Here is a 15760-nt window from a genome sequence, read left to right on the forward strand (position 1 = left end):
GGAGTACCAATACCAGATCAATGTGGAGCTATATACAGGGAGTACCAGTACCAGATCAATGTGGAGCTATGTACAGGGAGTACCAGTACCAGATCAATGTGGAGCTATATACAGGGAGTACCAATACCAGATCAATGTGGAGCTATATACAGGGAGTACCAGTACCAGATCAATGTGGAGCTATATACAGGGAGTACCAGTACCAGATCAATGTGGAGCTATATACAGGGAGTACCAGTACCAGATCAATGTGGAGCTATATACAGGGAGTACCAATACCAGATCAATGTGGAGCTATATACAGGGAGTACCAATACCAGATCAATGTGGAGCTATATACAGGAAGTACCAGTACCAGATCAATGTGGAGCTATATACAGGGAGTACCAATACCAGATCAATGTGGAGCTATATACAGGGAGTACCAGTACCAGATCAATGTGGAGCTATATACAGGGAGTACCAGATCAATGTGGAGCTATATACAGGGAGTACCAATACCAGATCAATGTGGAGCTATATACAGGGAGTACCAATACCAGATCAATGTGGAGCTATATACAGGGAGTACCAGTACCAGATCAATGTGGAGCTATATACAGGGAGTACCAGATCAATGTGGAGCTATATACAGGGAGTACCAATACCAGATCAATGTGGAGCTATATACAGGGAGTACCAGTACCAGATCAATGTGGAGCTATATACAGGGAGTACCAGATCAATGTGGAGCTATATACAGGGAGTACCAATACCAGATCAATGTGGAGCTATATACAGGGAGTACCAATACCAGATCAATGTGGAGCTATATACAGGGAGTACCAATACCAGATCAATGTGGAGCTATATACAGGGAGTACCAATACCAGATCAATGTGGAGCTATATACAGGGAGTACCAATACCAGATCAATGTGGAGCTATATACAGGAAGTACCAATACCAGATCAATGTGGAGCTATATACAGGGAGTACCAATACCAGATCAATGTGGAGCTATATACAGGAAGTACCAATACCAGATCAATGTGGAGCTATATACAGGGAGTACCAATACCAGATCAATGTGGAGCTATATACAGGGAGTACCAATACCAGATCAATGTGGAGCTATATACAGGGAGTACCAATACCAGATCAATGTGGAGCTATATACAGGGAGTACCAATACCAGATCAATGTGGAGCTATATACAGGGAGTACCAATACCAGATCAATGTGGAGCTATATACAGGAAGTACCAATACCAGATCAATGTGGAGCTATATACAGGGAGTACCAATACCAGATCAATGTGGAGCTATATACAGGGAGTACCAATACCAGATCAATGTGGAGCTATATACAGGAAGTACCAGTACCAGATCAATGTGGAGCTATATACAGGGAGTACCAGTACCAGATCAATGTGGAGCTATATACAGGGAGTACCAGTACCAGATCAATGTGGAGCTATATACAGGGAGTACCAATACCAGATCAATGTGGAGCTATATACAGGGAGTACCAATACCAGATCAATGTGGAGCTATATACAGGGAGTACCAGTACCAGATCAATGTGGAGCTATATACAGGGAGTACCAGTACCAGATCAATGTGGAGCTATATACAGGGAGTACCAATACCAGATCAATGTGGAGCTATATACAGGGAGTACCAGTACCAGATCAATGTGGAGCTATATACAGGGAGTACCAATACCAGATCAATGTGGAGCTATATACAGGGAGTACCAGTACCAGATCAATGTGGAGCTATATACAGGGAGTACCAGTACCAGATCAATGTGGAGCTATATACAGGGACAATGTGCAGAGGTATTTGAGCTAGATATGTACATGAAGGCAGGGATCAAGGGTCGAGGGTTTCATCGAGGGTTTCATCGGTATAGATAATAATGAGAGTAATTTATTTTACCTTTATTTAACTAGGCAAGTCAGTTAAGAACAAATTCTTATTTTCAATGACAACAGTGGGTTAACTGCCTGTTCAAGGGCAGAACGACAGAGTTGTCAGCTCGGGGATTTGAACTTGCAACCTTTCGGTTACTAGTCCAACACTCTAACCACTAGGCTACCCTGCCGTAAAATAAAGAAACCACATGGACAGACAGCCATTAATCAATTATCTCCGATTAATCAGAGATAATGTAGTGCACCGTGTCAGCATTTTGTCATGCGGTGTCTATCATCAAGTTAAATTATTATATAATATCACCATTTTGGTGATTACTGTCACTGGTCGAGAGTCTCGACGACTCACAGACAAGAGTTATTTTTAGATTCAGATAAACCTATTGCTGGATAAATAGGTTAATCTATTCTTTACGCAGCATTGGACTGAGTACTAAATCATGTACTGGTACCAAGACAGCCAGTCAGGTCAAAGATTTAGAAGTAGGCTATTAGGGAAAGGACAACGCCTCTAGATCTGTTTAGCGAACGGTCTCTCCTTTTTGGCTTTGAATAGTTTTCCGGGATTTAACCAGACCGCAGCTGTCTGTCACAACAAAGATGGAGGAGGAAGCTAGCTAGCACTGTACATCCACCGAGGACCTTAAAGCTAAAACAACATTGGACCAGTTTCTCTACTGATTATATATATATATTTTTTGATATCGTGATTTTCAAGATGGATACTGCCGTATTTCCCGAGGATGTCGTTGTTAAAAAGGTTTCCATCGTTGGATCGGAGCTCGTAGAGAATTACACTGTACGTTCATGTAGCTAGCTATTAGCAATCTAGTTATTAGACATCTAGTTAGCTAGTTATTAGCAATCTAGTTAGCGTTATCAATATATTAGCAATCTAGTTAGCCAGTTATCAATCTAGCTATTATCAATCTAGTTAGCTAGGTATTAGCAATCTAGTTAGCTAGCTAGTAAGTACGTCCTGTTTTAATGTCACGTAGAAGATATCATATAACTCAAGCGAATCACAGTAACGTATCTAGCTAAATGAATCCCAAGCTTTTATAACTGCACGCGTGCTACAGTTTAAAATCCTGATGCTAATTGACATGTATGTGTACATATTAAATGACAAATCATTTTCTAAATACGTGACGTCTCTCGAAGCTAGCTAGCTAACTAGCTATAGCTACCAAGCTAATTGAGGTTTTTTTTATCGTGAAACAGCAATATTTTCATACAGACCGTCAACTAGTTAACTACGAAATGTTCTTAGTAAGCTGTTAAGAGACTAGCTGCTAGTTAACGGTGTTGTCATGATGGATCCTGAGATGTGCGTCAAATGATTTAGCTATTTCGCTAGGTATCACAAAGCTCACTCTAGCTAGCTACACTGTCAGTCAATCAGGACAACTCACTGTCACTGATACATTCCTCTCTGTTTACTGTGCTAGTTTCTGGGGCCTATAGTGTGTGTATGTGTGTGTATATATATATATATATATATATATATATATATATATATATATATATATAGTATCGTGGTAAAGAAAGCTCAATCAATTCCTTATGATTCATGCTGTGTTTAACTGATGACAGGTCCCATTCATTGATATCCACATCACAAGTTAGCTAATAATAGTCGTTATTGTTCTCCTCTCAGTAATTTGTTGGGTAATATTCAATACACAGAGAAAACAGACCACTGTGATTGACCCTGTGTCTATCTAACGTGATACGAATTTAATTTTCACGTCTCCTCTAGGAGAGAGAAGAAAGAAAAAAACACATGACCATATTCTATTATTAATATTCATTTATTCTCCAGGTGTACGTCATTGAGGTGAAAGTAAGGGATCACAGATGGACCATAAAGCATCGCTACAGTGATTTCCATGACTTGCATGAGAAAGTGAGTGACTTGAAAAATGTGCAATGTTGTGAACCATTGACATATTGTAAAATATATGACACTGTCTGCCATGTAACAGTTATGTAGAAACAGTTATGTAATAACTGTCATATTCTGCTAGTTCAGTTTACACAACTGATACTGTTTATTGTGACCTTTTTTTAAATTGTGAGATTCATACAAATATTTTCACCCAAGCTGACAGCTGAGAAGAAGATAGAGAAACATTTACTGCCGCCTAAGAAGATGATCGGTAAAAACTCCAAAAGCCTGGTAGAGAAACGTCAGAAGGAACTGGAAGTCTACCTACAAACACTGCTGGTCAGATTCCCTACAGCTGCCCCTAAAGTCCTCTCCTACTTTCTGCACTTCCACCAATATGTAAGGAGACACACACACATATGTTGGTCTTGTAATATGTCAGATTTGTTTTTCACTTGTGTGTGTGTGTGCACTTTGATCCACCTTGCGCAGGTCAGATCAGGTGTGTGTAATCTCATGAGCTATTCATATCTGTAGTGGTGGTTAAATATTATCAAGGGTTGTTTTGAATCTTGTCACAGCAGAACATCAGGCAGGAAATAGCTTAGCTGTTGTCAGAGTTTAATGATCATGTCCTGAATTAATAAAGCAATTTAAGTAGGGTATTTAGTTCTTCAGCTGTTTTGCAGGTCAGTGAGTTAGTGTTCATGTCTTAGTGCTATCCATCATTGATCATCTGTTTTAACTATCATTATTACAACAACAAAACAACAAATAATTTGAGAGCACATGATGACAGGACACGTCTATCATGGCTATCAAATTGACCAGTACCACAAGTCTTGTGGTAGTAACAAATTAAATTGGCATTTGTTAGTACCACAAGACGTGTGGTACTTGTCAATTTGATAGCTGTGACAGACGTGACCAGAATTAATGACAATAACATAAGTTTCTATCTTCTAGTCTTTCTTCTTCGCTAAGGAATGTCTCACTTGTAATGTTTGTCTTTTGTCCATGTCTTCAGGAAATTAATGGAATCACAGCCGCTCTGGCAGAGGAGCTGTTCCACAAGGGTTTGTTCATTTGTTCATCAGCTACCAATAGACTCATGATGTAGAAAATTATAACAATAGTACAATTTACACATCCAATAATAGAAAACAACAGAATAAATGTATTATTTTCAGAAGTGGCTTTCAGACAAGACAGTTGTACATGACACAAGCATTAGTAAAAATGTTGATGTAATAATGTGCAATATTTTTTTGTATTCTACTGGCTGCGCTACCCTTGACTTACTGCACTACAGATGTCTGAACAGGAACAATAAAGATATTGATTGATTGCAGGAGAGCAGTTGCTGGTGGCTGGTGAGGTGTTCACATTGTGTCCCCTCCAGCTGTATGCCATCACTCAGCAGCTGAAGCTGGCCAAGCCTACCTGCTCTAATGGTGACGCCAAGGCAGACCTGGGACACATCCTGGACTTCACCTGCAGACTCAAATACCTGAAGGTGAACTCTCTCTCTCTCTCGACATCTCTGAATCTGTAGCTAATATGATTTGATCTATGTACAGGCACCCTTAAAAACCCACTAGTGTTTAGCCATGTCTTGTTTGGTCTCTACTGTTCTCCCAGATCACAGGCACCAGAGGAGAGGTGGGGACCAGTAACATCCAGGAAGACAGCCTCACGTTTGACCTTTCAGTCTTTAAAGCTCTCCTACAGATAGAGGTATGTACTAGCAATAGGGGATAGTCAAAGGGCCAATGGGTGGCGGTTCAAGGGCCAATGGGTGGCGGTTCAAGGGCCAATGGGTGGCGGTTCAAGGGCCAATGGGTGGCGGTTCAAGGGCCAATGGGTGGCGGTCCAAGGGCCAATGGGTGGCGGTCCAAGGGCCAATGGGTGGCGGTCCAAGGGCCAATGGGTGGCGGTCCAAGGGCCAATGGGTGGCGGTCCAAGGGCCAATGGGTGGCGGTCCAAGGGCCAATGGGTGGCGGTCCAAGGGCCAATGGGTGGCGGTCCAAGGGCCAATGGGTGGCGGTCCAAGGGCCAATGGGTGACGGTCCAAGGGCCAATGGGTGACGGTCCAAGGGCCAATGGGTGACAGTCCAAGGGCCCATGACCCAGAAAACTGCAACATTTCAACAACATTATGTAGATAATGTAATGAAAAATAACTGTCTCATTTAAAACTTGGAAAAGTTGCACATTAACTTTTTATCTTTAATCATAGTTATGCTATTTAGCATCAAGTCTAAACCATGTGCAGTGGTTTTCTCAGTTAATAGAAGATGTTTTGGCAGCTGTATTTAATCTACAGCTGTATTTAATCTTATTACTTTTGCCTGCTAGCCAAACTAAAGACAAAACAATGTTTGCTAGCTAACACAGCTCTCAAAACATTCAAGGTCCCGACAGATACATATAGCTCTGTTCTGGCATCTGAGAAAAGAAGCTGTTGAAACATTCAAGGTCCCGACAGATACATAAAGCTCTGTTCTGGCATCTGAGAAAAGAAGCTGTTGAAACGTTCAAAATTAATTTCTCGTATTATTTCAGGATTCCTTCGGTTCGGTACATACGTTGCTTTCTGCGCAATGATTTAAAAATCGTACCTTTTGATTTATAATATTTCATTAATGTGCAATTTTATTATTATTATTTGACCATGCTGGTCATCTATGAACATTTGAACATCTTGGCCATGTTCTGTTCTAATCTCCTATTGGTCATCTATGAACATTTGAACATCTTGGCCATGTTCGGTTATAATCTCCTGTTGGTCATCTATGAACATTTGAACATCTTGGCCATGTTCGGTTATAATCTCCTATTGGTCATCTATGAACATTTGAACATCTTGGCCATGTTCTGTTATAATCTCCACCCGGCACAGCCAGAAGAGGCCTGGCCCACCCCTCATATCCTGGTTCCTCTCTACGTTTCTTCCTAGGTTTTGGCCTTTCTAGGGAGTTTTTTCTTAGCCACTGTGCTTCTACACCTGCATTGCTTGCTGTTTGGGGGTTTTAGGCTGGGTTTCTGTACAGCACTTTGAGATATCAGCTGATGTACGAAGGGCTTTATAAATACATTTGATTTAATTTATTAGTTGTAGATCACACATTCTTCCACTTAATATCATTATCTACAAAATGATGTCAACAATTTGCAGTTCCTTTTTCCTGGGTCATGAAACAGCTTTTTCTGAAGCCTTTTTTGGTGGGTGGACTTTAATGGTTAGCCTGATCTCAGATCTGTGATTCTTATTGTCATTATTAGCAAGACAACAGATCTGGGACCAGGCTAGGTAATGTTAAGATAGTACGTTATTAATCCCCAAGAGGAGAAGTTTGATTGCACCAGCCCATAAATAGACCACGAGACACAACAAGGAGACACAGATACTTAAAGCAGCATACCATCAGCTGATATAGAACTAAATTATGAACTAAATTATTGGTGATAAATATCCTCACTATATGGTAAAAAGGATCTGTGGAAATATTATGTTTTGGACCTGGGTAATACTTATAAACAGTTTTATTAATACTTAGTAATAAACATTATTCTAACGTGTTACCGTTGAGTCATGTTAGCATAACCCACTGTTCCTAGGCCGTCATCCTATTGATAATTAAACCGTCACTTGTTCCCCTGTTTTTTTTATTTATTTTTAAATCATTTTCTTCCAGATAAGTGACTGTAACTCGGCCCAGATCATGGGACTGCCTTCTCTGAAACCCTGTCTGGTCACGCTGAATGTCCACCACTCTGCAGCATCCATGATGGTAACACGGCTACTTTACTCTGTGTGTGTGTGTGTGTGTGTGGGGGGGTGGGGGTGGGTAGGTGTGTGGGTGGGTGGGTAGGTCTGTATTGATTCCTACCTTCGTTGTGTAGGATGTGCTGGTTCCGGAGGCATGCGTGTCCCCTCAGTGGGTCGCAGAGGGAGCGCTTTCAGACCGGCCCGTTGCCACCATCATCCCTACCTGGAAGACTCTCACCACCCTGGACATGAGCCACAACCACATAGGCTGCATAGACAACTCAGTGGTGAGAGACCCTACACTCATATCAATAATAATAACGAATGCCTGTTATTCGGCAGGGTGGCCTAGTGGTTAGAGCGTTGGACTAGTAACCGGAAGGTTGCAAGTTCAAACCCCCGAGCTGACAAGGTACAAATCTGTCGTTCTGCCCCTGAACAAGGCAGTTAACCCACTGTTCCTAGGCCGTCATTGAAAATAAGAATTTGTTCTTAACTGACTTGCCTAGTTAAACAAAGGTAAATAAAATTCATGGGATTGTGTTATTCATGTTTTTTTTGTGTGTTATTAATGGAATTATACTGTATGTCTATGTTTGGCCATAATACATTTGACTATATGTGTAATTCTGGTAACTTTTAAAAATGTCCTATTTTTCAGAAATTGATACCAAAAGTCGAATTCTTAGATCTTAGTTCCAACGAGCTCTCTATGGTGGAAAACCTTCAGGTATGTTCAGACTAGAGATGTTCATAGAGCTGTAGAGCTCCAGGTACAGAGATATTTACAATAGATAGGACGTATTGTCAAAACCACATTCAAAACAAAAGAGCCCCCATATCTTAGTGGTTGGTGTGGTGTTGTTGTATGGCTTCATTTTAATGTAAATATTTGAAAGTTCCCCTAATAAAACATGTCACATGTTATTAATGTGTTTAAAAATTTAAAAAAATAGAGAAAATAAGTAGCTAATCATGTTACAGGATTAACCTGTCACTGTATTTGACTTAATGATGTTGAGGCCATTTCTAGAGAAAAGTACAAGAGCACCCAAGACCATAATATGACGTCCATTTTGTTTTCATGTTGATTTCTGCTTGTGTTTCAGCACCTGTACAATCTGATCCACCTGGACCTTTCTTACAACATTCTGACAGTGTTAGAGGGGGCCCACACCAAACTGGGTAACATCAAGACCCTCAACCTGGCAGGCAACCAGCTCGACAGCCTCGCAGGCCTCACTAAACTATACTCTCTGGTTAACCTGGACCTCAGCTCCAACAAACTGGGACAGGTAGGGTAATCTACCACTCTGCAGCATCCAATCAATAAATCAATTAATCAATCGGGCCTCGCTGAACTATTTTCTTTGGTCAACCTGGACCTTAGCTTCAACAAACTGGGACAGGTCGCTAGTATTCTGATTGTTAAAAAAAATAAAATGTTTTTACATCAGTTGTCACTAAGCTATTTAACAGTAGCTGGCCTAAAACTACTTTTACTGCAGTGAAGTTACTAGCTACATATAACATACATATAACATACATATAAAGTTGACTAAAGTGCTGAATTTCCTCTGTCCTCTCAGCTTGAGGAGATCAGGTACATAGGAATGCTGCCCTGCCTGGAGAGGCTGGTCCTGTCTAACAACCCCATGTGTATCATCCCTGACTACAGAACCAAGGTGCTGGCTCAGTTCTGGGACCGCGCCTCAGAGGTATGGACACACACACACACACACACACACACACACACCACATACAGTAGGACAGACAGACTGACTTCTTAGTGAGGGAGGCAACCTAGTAGCAGCAGAAGTAGTAGTAGTATTAGCCTTAGCAGCAGAAGTAGTAGTAGTATTAGCCTTAGCAGCAGAAGTAGTAGTAGTATTAGCCTTAGTAGTAGTAGCAGCATCAGCAGCAGCAGAAGTAGTAGTGTTATTAGCCTTAGTAGTAGTAGTAGTAGTAATAGTAGTAGTAGTAGCAGCAGTAGTAGTATTAGCCTTAGCAGCAGAAGTAGTAGTAGTATTAGCCTTAGTAGTAGTAGTAGTAGTAATAGTAGTAGCAGTATTAGCCATACTAGCAGCAGCAGTAGTAACAGTAGCAGCAGAATTAGCCATACTAGCAGTAGTAACAGTAGCAGCAGTAAAAGCAGCAGTAGTAGTATTAGCCATAGTAGCAGCAGTAGTAGTATTAGCCATAGTAGCAGCAGTAGTAGTATTAGCCATAGTAGCAGCAGTAGTAGTATTAGCCATAGTAGCAGCAGTATTAGCCACAGTAGCAGCAGTAGTAGCAGCAGTAGTAGTATTAGCCATAGTAGCAGCAGTAGTAATATTAGCCATAGTAGCAGCAGTAGTAATATTAGCCATAGTAGCAGCAGTAGTAGTATTAGCTATAGTAGCAGCAGTAGTAGTATTAGCTATAGTAGCAGCAGTAGTAGTATTAGCCATAGTAGCAGCAGTAGTAGTATTAGCCATAGTAGCAGCAGTAGTAGTATTAGCCATAGTAGCAGCAGTAGTAGTATTAGCCATAGTAGCAGCAGTAGTAGTATTAGCCATAGTAGCAGCAGTAGTAATATTAGCCATAGTAGCAGCAGTAGTAGCAGCAGTAGTAGTATTAGCCATAGTAGCAGCAGTAGTAATATTAGCCATAGTAGTAGCAGTATTAGCCACAGTAGCAGCAGTAGTAGCAGCAGTAGTAGTATTAGCCATAGTAGCAGCAGTAGTAGTATTAGCCATAGTAGCAGCAGTAGTAGTATTAGCCATAGTAGCAGCAGTAGTAGTATTATCCATAGTAGCAGCAGTGGTAATATTAGCCATAGTAGCAGCAGTAGTAGTATTATCCATAGTAGCAGCAGTGGTAATATTAGCTATAATAGCAGCAGTAGTAGTATTAGCTATAATAGCAGCAGTAGTAGTATTAGCCATAGTAGCAGCAGTAGTAATATTAGCCATAGTAGCAGCAGTGGTAATATTAGCCATAGTAGCAGCAGTAGTAATATTAGCCATAGTAGCAGCAGTAGTAGTATTATCCATAGTAGCAGCAGTGGTAATATTAGCCATAGTAGCAGCAGTAGTAGTATTATCCATAGTAGCAGCAGTGGTAATATTAGCCATAGTAGCAGCAGCAGAAGTAGTAGTAGTATTAGCCGTAGCAGAAGTAGTAGTAGCAGCATCAGCAGCAGAAGTCAGAGTAGTAGTATTAGCCTTAGTAGCAGCAGAAGTAGTAGTAGTATTAGCCTTAGCAGCAGTAGCAGCAGCAGAAGTAGTAGTAGTATTAGCCGTAGCAGAAGTAGTAGTAGCAGCATCAGCAGCAGAAGTCAGAGTAGTAGTAGTAGCAGCATCAGCAGCAGAAGTAGTAGTAGAAGTAGTAGTAGTAGTAGTAGTATTTGCCATACTAGCAGCAGCAGTAGTAACAGTAGCAGCAGTATTTGCCATACTAGCAGCAGTAGCAGCATCATCAGCAGAATAAGTAGTAGTATTAGCCATACTAGCAGCAGCAGTAGTAACAGTAGCAGCAGTATTAGCCATAGTAGCAGCAGTAGTAATATTAGCCATAGTAGTAGCAGTATTAGCCACAGTAGCAGCAGTAGAAGCAGCAGTAGTAGTATTAGCCATAGTAGCAGCAGTAGTAGTATTAGCCATAGTAGCAGCAGTAGCAGTATTAGCCACAGTAGCAGCAGTAGTAGTATTAGCCATAGTAGCAGCAGTAGTAGGATTAGCCATAGTAGCAGCAGTAGTAGCATTAGCCTTAGTAGCAGAAGTAGTAGTAGTATTAGCCTTAGCAGCAGTAGCAGCAGCAGAAGTAGTAGTAGTAGTAGCATCAGCAGCAGAAGTCGTAGTAGTAGCATCAGCAACAGAAGTAGTTGTAGTATTAGCCGTAGTAGTAGTATTTGCCATACTAGCAGCAGCAGTAGTAACAGTAGCAGCAGTATTAGCCATAGTAGCAGCAGTAGTAGTAACAGTAGCAGCAGTATTAGCCATAGTAGCAGCAGTAGTAGTAACAGTAGCAGCAGTATTAGCCATAGTAGCAGCAGTAGTAGTATTAGCCATACTAGCAGCAGCAGTAGCAGCATCATCAGCAGAAGTAGTAGTAGTATTAGCCATACTAGCAGCAGCAGTAGTAACAGTAGCAGCAGTATTAGCCATAGTAGCAGCAGTAGTAGTAACAGTAGCAGCAGTATTAGCCATAGTAGCAGCAGTAGTAGTAACAGTAGCAGCAGTATTAGCCATAGTAGCAGCAGTAGTAGTATTAGCCATACTAGCAGCAGCAGTAGTAACAGTAGCATCAGTAGTAATATTAGCCATAGTAGTAGCAGTATTAGCCACAGTAGCAGCAGTAGAAGCAGCAGTAGTAGTATTAGCCATAGTAGCAGCAGTAGTAGTAATAGCCATAGTAGCAGCAGTATTAGCCACAGTAGCAGCAGTAGAAGCAGCAATAGTAGTATTAGCCATAGTAGCAGCAGTAGTAGTATTAGCCATACTAGCAGCAGCAGTAGTAACAGTAGCATCAGTAGTAATATTAGCCATAGTAGTAGCAGTATTAGCCACAGTAGCAGCAGTAGAAGCAGCAGTAGTAGTATTAGCCATAGTAGCAGCAGTAGTAGTATTAGCCATAGTAGCAGCAGTATTAGCCACAGTAGCAGCAGTAGAAGCAGCAATAGTAGTATTAGCCATAGTAGCAGCAGTAGTAGTAGCCATAGTAGCAGCAGTAGCAGTATTAGCCACAGTAGCAGCAGTAGAAGCAGCAGTAGTAGTATTAGCCATAGTAGCAGCAGTAGTAGGATTAGCCATAGTAGCAGCAGTATTAGCCACAGTAGCAGCAGTAGAAGCAGCAATAGTAGTATTAGCCATAGTAGCAGCAGTAGTAGTAGCCATAGTAGCAGCAGTAGCAGTATTAGCCACAGTAGCAGCAGTAGAAGCAGCAGTAGTAGTATTAGCCATAGTAGCAGCAGTAGTAGGATTAGCCATAGTAGCAGCAGTAGTAGTATTAGCCTTAGTAGCAGAAGTAGTAGTAGTATTAGCCTTAGCAGCAGTAGCAGCAGCAGAAGTAGTAGTAGTAGTAGTAGCATCAGCAGCAGAAGTCGTAGTAGTAGTAGTAGTAGCATCAGCAACAGAAGTAGTTGTAGTATTAGCCGTAGTAGTAGTAGTAGTATTTGCCATACTAGCAGCAGCAGTAGTAACAGTAGCAGCAGTATTAGCCATAGTAGTAGCAATAGCAGTATTTGCCATACTAGCAGCAGCAGTAGCAGCATCATCAGCAGAAGTAGTAGTAGTATTAGCCATACTAGCAGCAGCAGTAGTAACAGTAGCAGCAGTATTAGCCATAGTAGCAGCAGTAGTAGTAACAGTAGCAGCAGTATTAGCCATAGTAGCAGCAGTAGTAGTAACAGTAGCAGCAGTATTAGTCATAGTAGCAGCAGTAGTAGTATTAGCCATAGTAGTAGTAGTATTAGCCATAGTAGCAGCAGTATTAGCCATAGTAGCAGCAGTAGTAGTATTAGCCATACTAGTAGCAGCAGTAGTAACAGTAGCAGCAGTAGTAATATTAGCCATAGTATTAGCCACAGTAGCAGCAGTAGAAGCAGCAGTAGTAGTATTAGCCATAGTAGCAGCAGTAGTAGTATTAGCCATAGTAGCAGCAGTATTAGCCACAGTAGCAGCAGTAGAAGCAGCAGTAGTAGTATTAGCCATAGTAGCAGCAGTAGTAGTATTAGCCATAGTAGCAGCAGTAGTAATATTAGCCATAGTAGCAGCAGTAGCATTATCAGCAGCAGCAGCAACAGCAGTAGTAGTAGCAGAAACAGTAACAGCAGTAGTAGCAGTAGTAGTAGTAGTAGCAACAACAGTAGTAGTAGTAGCAACAGTAGTAGTAGCAGTAGTAGTAGCAGCAGCAGTAGTAGTAGTAGTAGCAACAACAGTAGTAGCAACAGCAGTAGTAGTAACAGCAGTAGTAGCAGCAGTAGTAGGAGCAGTAGCAGCAACAACAGAAGTAGCAGCAGTAGTAGCAGCAGCAGTAGTAGTAGTAGTAGTAGCAACAGCAGTAGTAGCAACAGCAGTAGTAGCAGCAGTAGTAGCAACAACAGTAGTAGCAGCAGTAGTAGGAGCAGTAGCAGCAACAACAGAAGTAGCAGCAGTAGTAGTAGTAGCAGCAGTAGTAGCAACAACAGTAGTAGCAGCAGTAGTAGCAACAACAGTAGTAGCAGCAGTAGTAGCAACAACAGTAGTAGCAGCAGTAGTAGTAGTAGTAGTAGTAGCAGCAACAACAGTAGTAGTAGCAGTAGCAGCAGTAGTAGTAGCAGCAGTAGTAGCAACAACAGTAGTAGTAGTAGCAGTAGCAGCAACAACAGTAGTAGTAGCAGCAACAACAGTAGTAGTAGCAACAACAGTAGTAGTAGCAGTAGTAGCAACAACAGTAGCAGTAGCAGTAGTAGCAACAACAGTAGCAGTAGCAGTAGTAGCAACAACAGTAGTAGTAGCAGTAGTAGCAACAACAGTAGCAGTAGCAGCAACAACAGTAGTAGCAACAACAGTAGTAGTAGCAGTAGTAGCAACAACAGTAGTAGCAGCAACAACAGTAGTAGCAGCAGTAGCAGTAGCAGCAACAACAGTAGCAGTAGTAGCAACAACAGTAGTAGCAGTAGCAGTAGTAGCAACAACAGTAGTAGTAGCAGCAACAGCAGTAGTAGTAGCAGTAGTAGCAACAACAGTAGTAGCAGTAGCAGTAGTAGCAACAACAGTAGTAGCAGCAGTAGTAGTAGCAACAACAGTAGTAGTAGTAGCAGCAACAGCAGCAGTAGTAGCAGCAGTAGTAGCAACAACAGTAGTAGTAGCAGTAGTAGTAGCAACAACTGTAGTAGCAGCAGTAGTAGTAGCAGCAGTAGTAGCAACAACAGTAGTAGTAGCAGTAGCAGCAACAGCAGCAGTAGTAGCAGCAGTAGTAGCAACAACTGTAGCAGCAGCAGTAGTAGTAGCAGCAGTAGTAGCAACAACAGTAGTAGTAGCAGCAGTAGTAGCAACAACTGTAGTAGCAGCAGCAGTAGTAGTAGCAGCAGTAGTAGCAACAACAGTAGTAGTAGCAGTAGCAGCAACAGCAGCAGTAGTAGCAGCAGTAGTAGCAACAACTGTAGTAGCAGCAGTAGTAGTAGCAGCAGTAGTAGCAACAACAGTAGTAGTAGCAGTAGCAGCAACAGTAGTAGTAGTAGCAGTAGCAGCAACAGTAGTAGTAGCAGCAGCAACAGTAGTAGTAGTAGCAGCAACAGTAGTAGCAGCAGTAGTAGCAACAACAGTAGTAGTAGCAGCAGTAGTAGCAACAACAGTAGTAGTAGCAGTAGTAGCAACAATAGTAGTAGTAGTAGCAGTAGCAGCAACAACAGTAGTAGCAGCAACAACAGTAGTAGTAGTAGCAGCAGTAGTAGCAACAATAGTAGTAGTAGCAGTAGTAGTAGTAGCAGTAGCAGCAACAACAGTAGTAGCAGTAGTAGTAGCAACAACAGTAGTAGTAGTAGCAGCAACAGCAGTAGTAGTAGTAGCAGCAACAGCAGTAGTAGTAGCAACAGTAGTAGTAGCAGTAGTAGTAGTAGTGGTAGTAGTAGTAGGTTGTAACTGTAGTAACTGTAGTGGTAGGTTGGTAACTGTAGTGGTAGGTTGGTAACTGTAGTGGTAGGTTGGTAACTGTAGTGGTAGGTTGGTAACTGTAGTGGTAGGTTGGTAACTGTAGTGGTAGGTTGGTAACTGTAGTGGTAGGTTGGTAACTGTAGTGGTAGGTTGGTAACTACCCACTGATTGTTGATGTGGTTGTCCTTGTCTAACAGGTATGCTTGGACAGCACTGCGCCGACAGAGAAAGAGCTGGACACTGTGGAGGTGTTGAAAGCTATTCAGAAAGCCAAAGAATCTAAAGACCGAATGGCCAACAACGAAAAGAAGGTAAGGTGCCATAACCAAGGGCAGAATAATGATTTGTGGTAACTTTGTCTAGTGTTCTGAGCCTGTTGATCTCTGTGAACAGGAGCATCTTACAACTGGTTATTACAGTATTACTGATATCTTTGGGGGGGGGTGTTATTACAGTATTACTGATATCTTTGGGGGGGGGGGGGGGGGGGGGGGGGGGGGGGGGGGGGGGGGGGGGGGGGGGGGGGGGGGGGGGGGGGGGGGGGGGGGGGGGGGGGGGGGGGGG

General features: G+C 41.9%; 1 protein-coding gene across 3 annotated transcripts in view; it reads left to right on the forward strand.

The window, feature by feature from the left end:
• Positions 1-1910: 1910 nt before the first annotated feature.
• nisch (nischarin) overlaps positions 1911-15760 on the forward strand; it is a gene marked incomplete in the record, with an annotated part of 39247 nt that continues 25397 nt past the window's right edge. For 2 of the 3 annotated variants that reach the window (XM_036984294.1, XM_036984295.1), the window contains 12 exon segments: positions 1914-2716; positions 3743-3826; positions 4025-4207; positions 4836-4884; positions 5161-5324; positions 5450-5545; positions 7507-7602; positions 7715-7867; positions 8242-8310; positions 8690-8875; positions 9170-9298; positions 15394-15507. In XM_036984294.1, coding sequence (XP_036840189.1) covers positions 2636-2716; positions 3743-3826; positions 4025-4207; positions 4836-4884; positions 5161-5324; positions 5450-5545; positions 7507-7602; positions 7715-7867; positions 8242-8310; positions 8690-8875; positions 9170-9298; positions 15394-15507 — 1404 coding nt within the window. 3 annotated transcript variants of the gene reach the window in all.

The sequence above is a fragment of the Oncorhynchus mykiss genome, chromosome 7 (assembly GCF_013265735.2).
Source record: "Oncorhynchus mykiss isolate Arlee chromosome 7, USDA_OmykA_1.1, whole genome shotgun sequence".
NCBI lineage: Eukaryota > Metazoa > Chordata > Actinopteri > Salmoniformes > Salmonidae > Oncorhynchus > Oncorhynchus mykiss.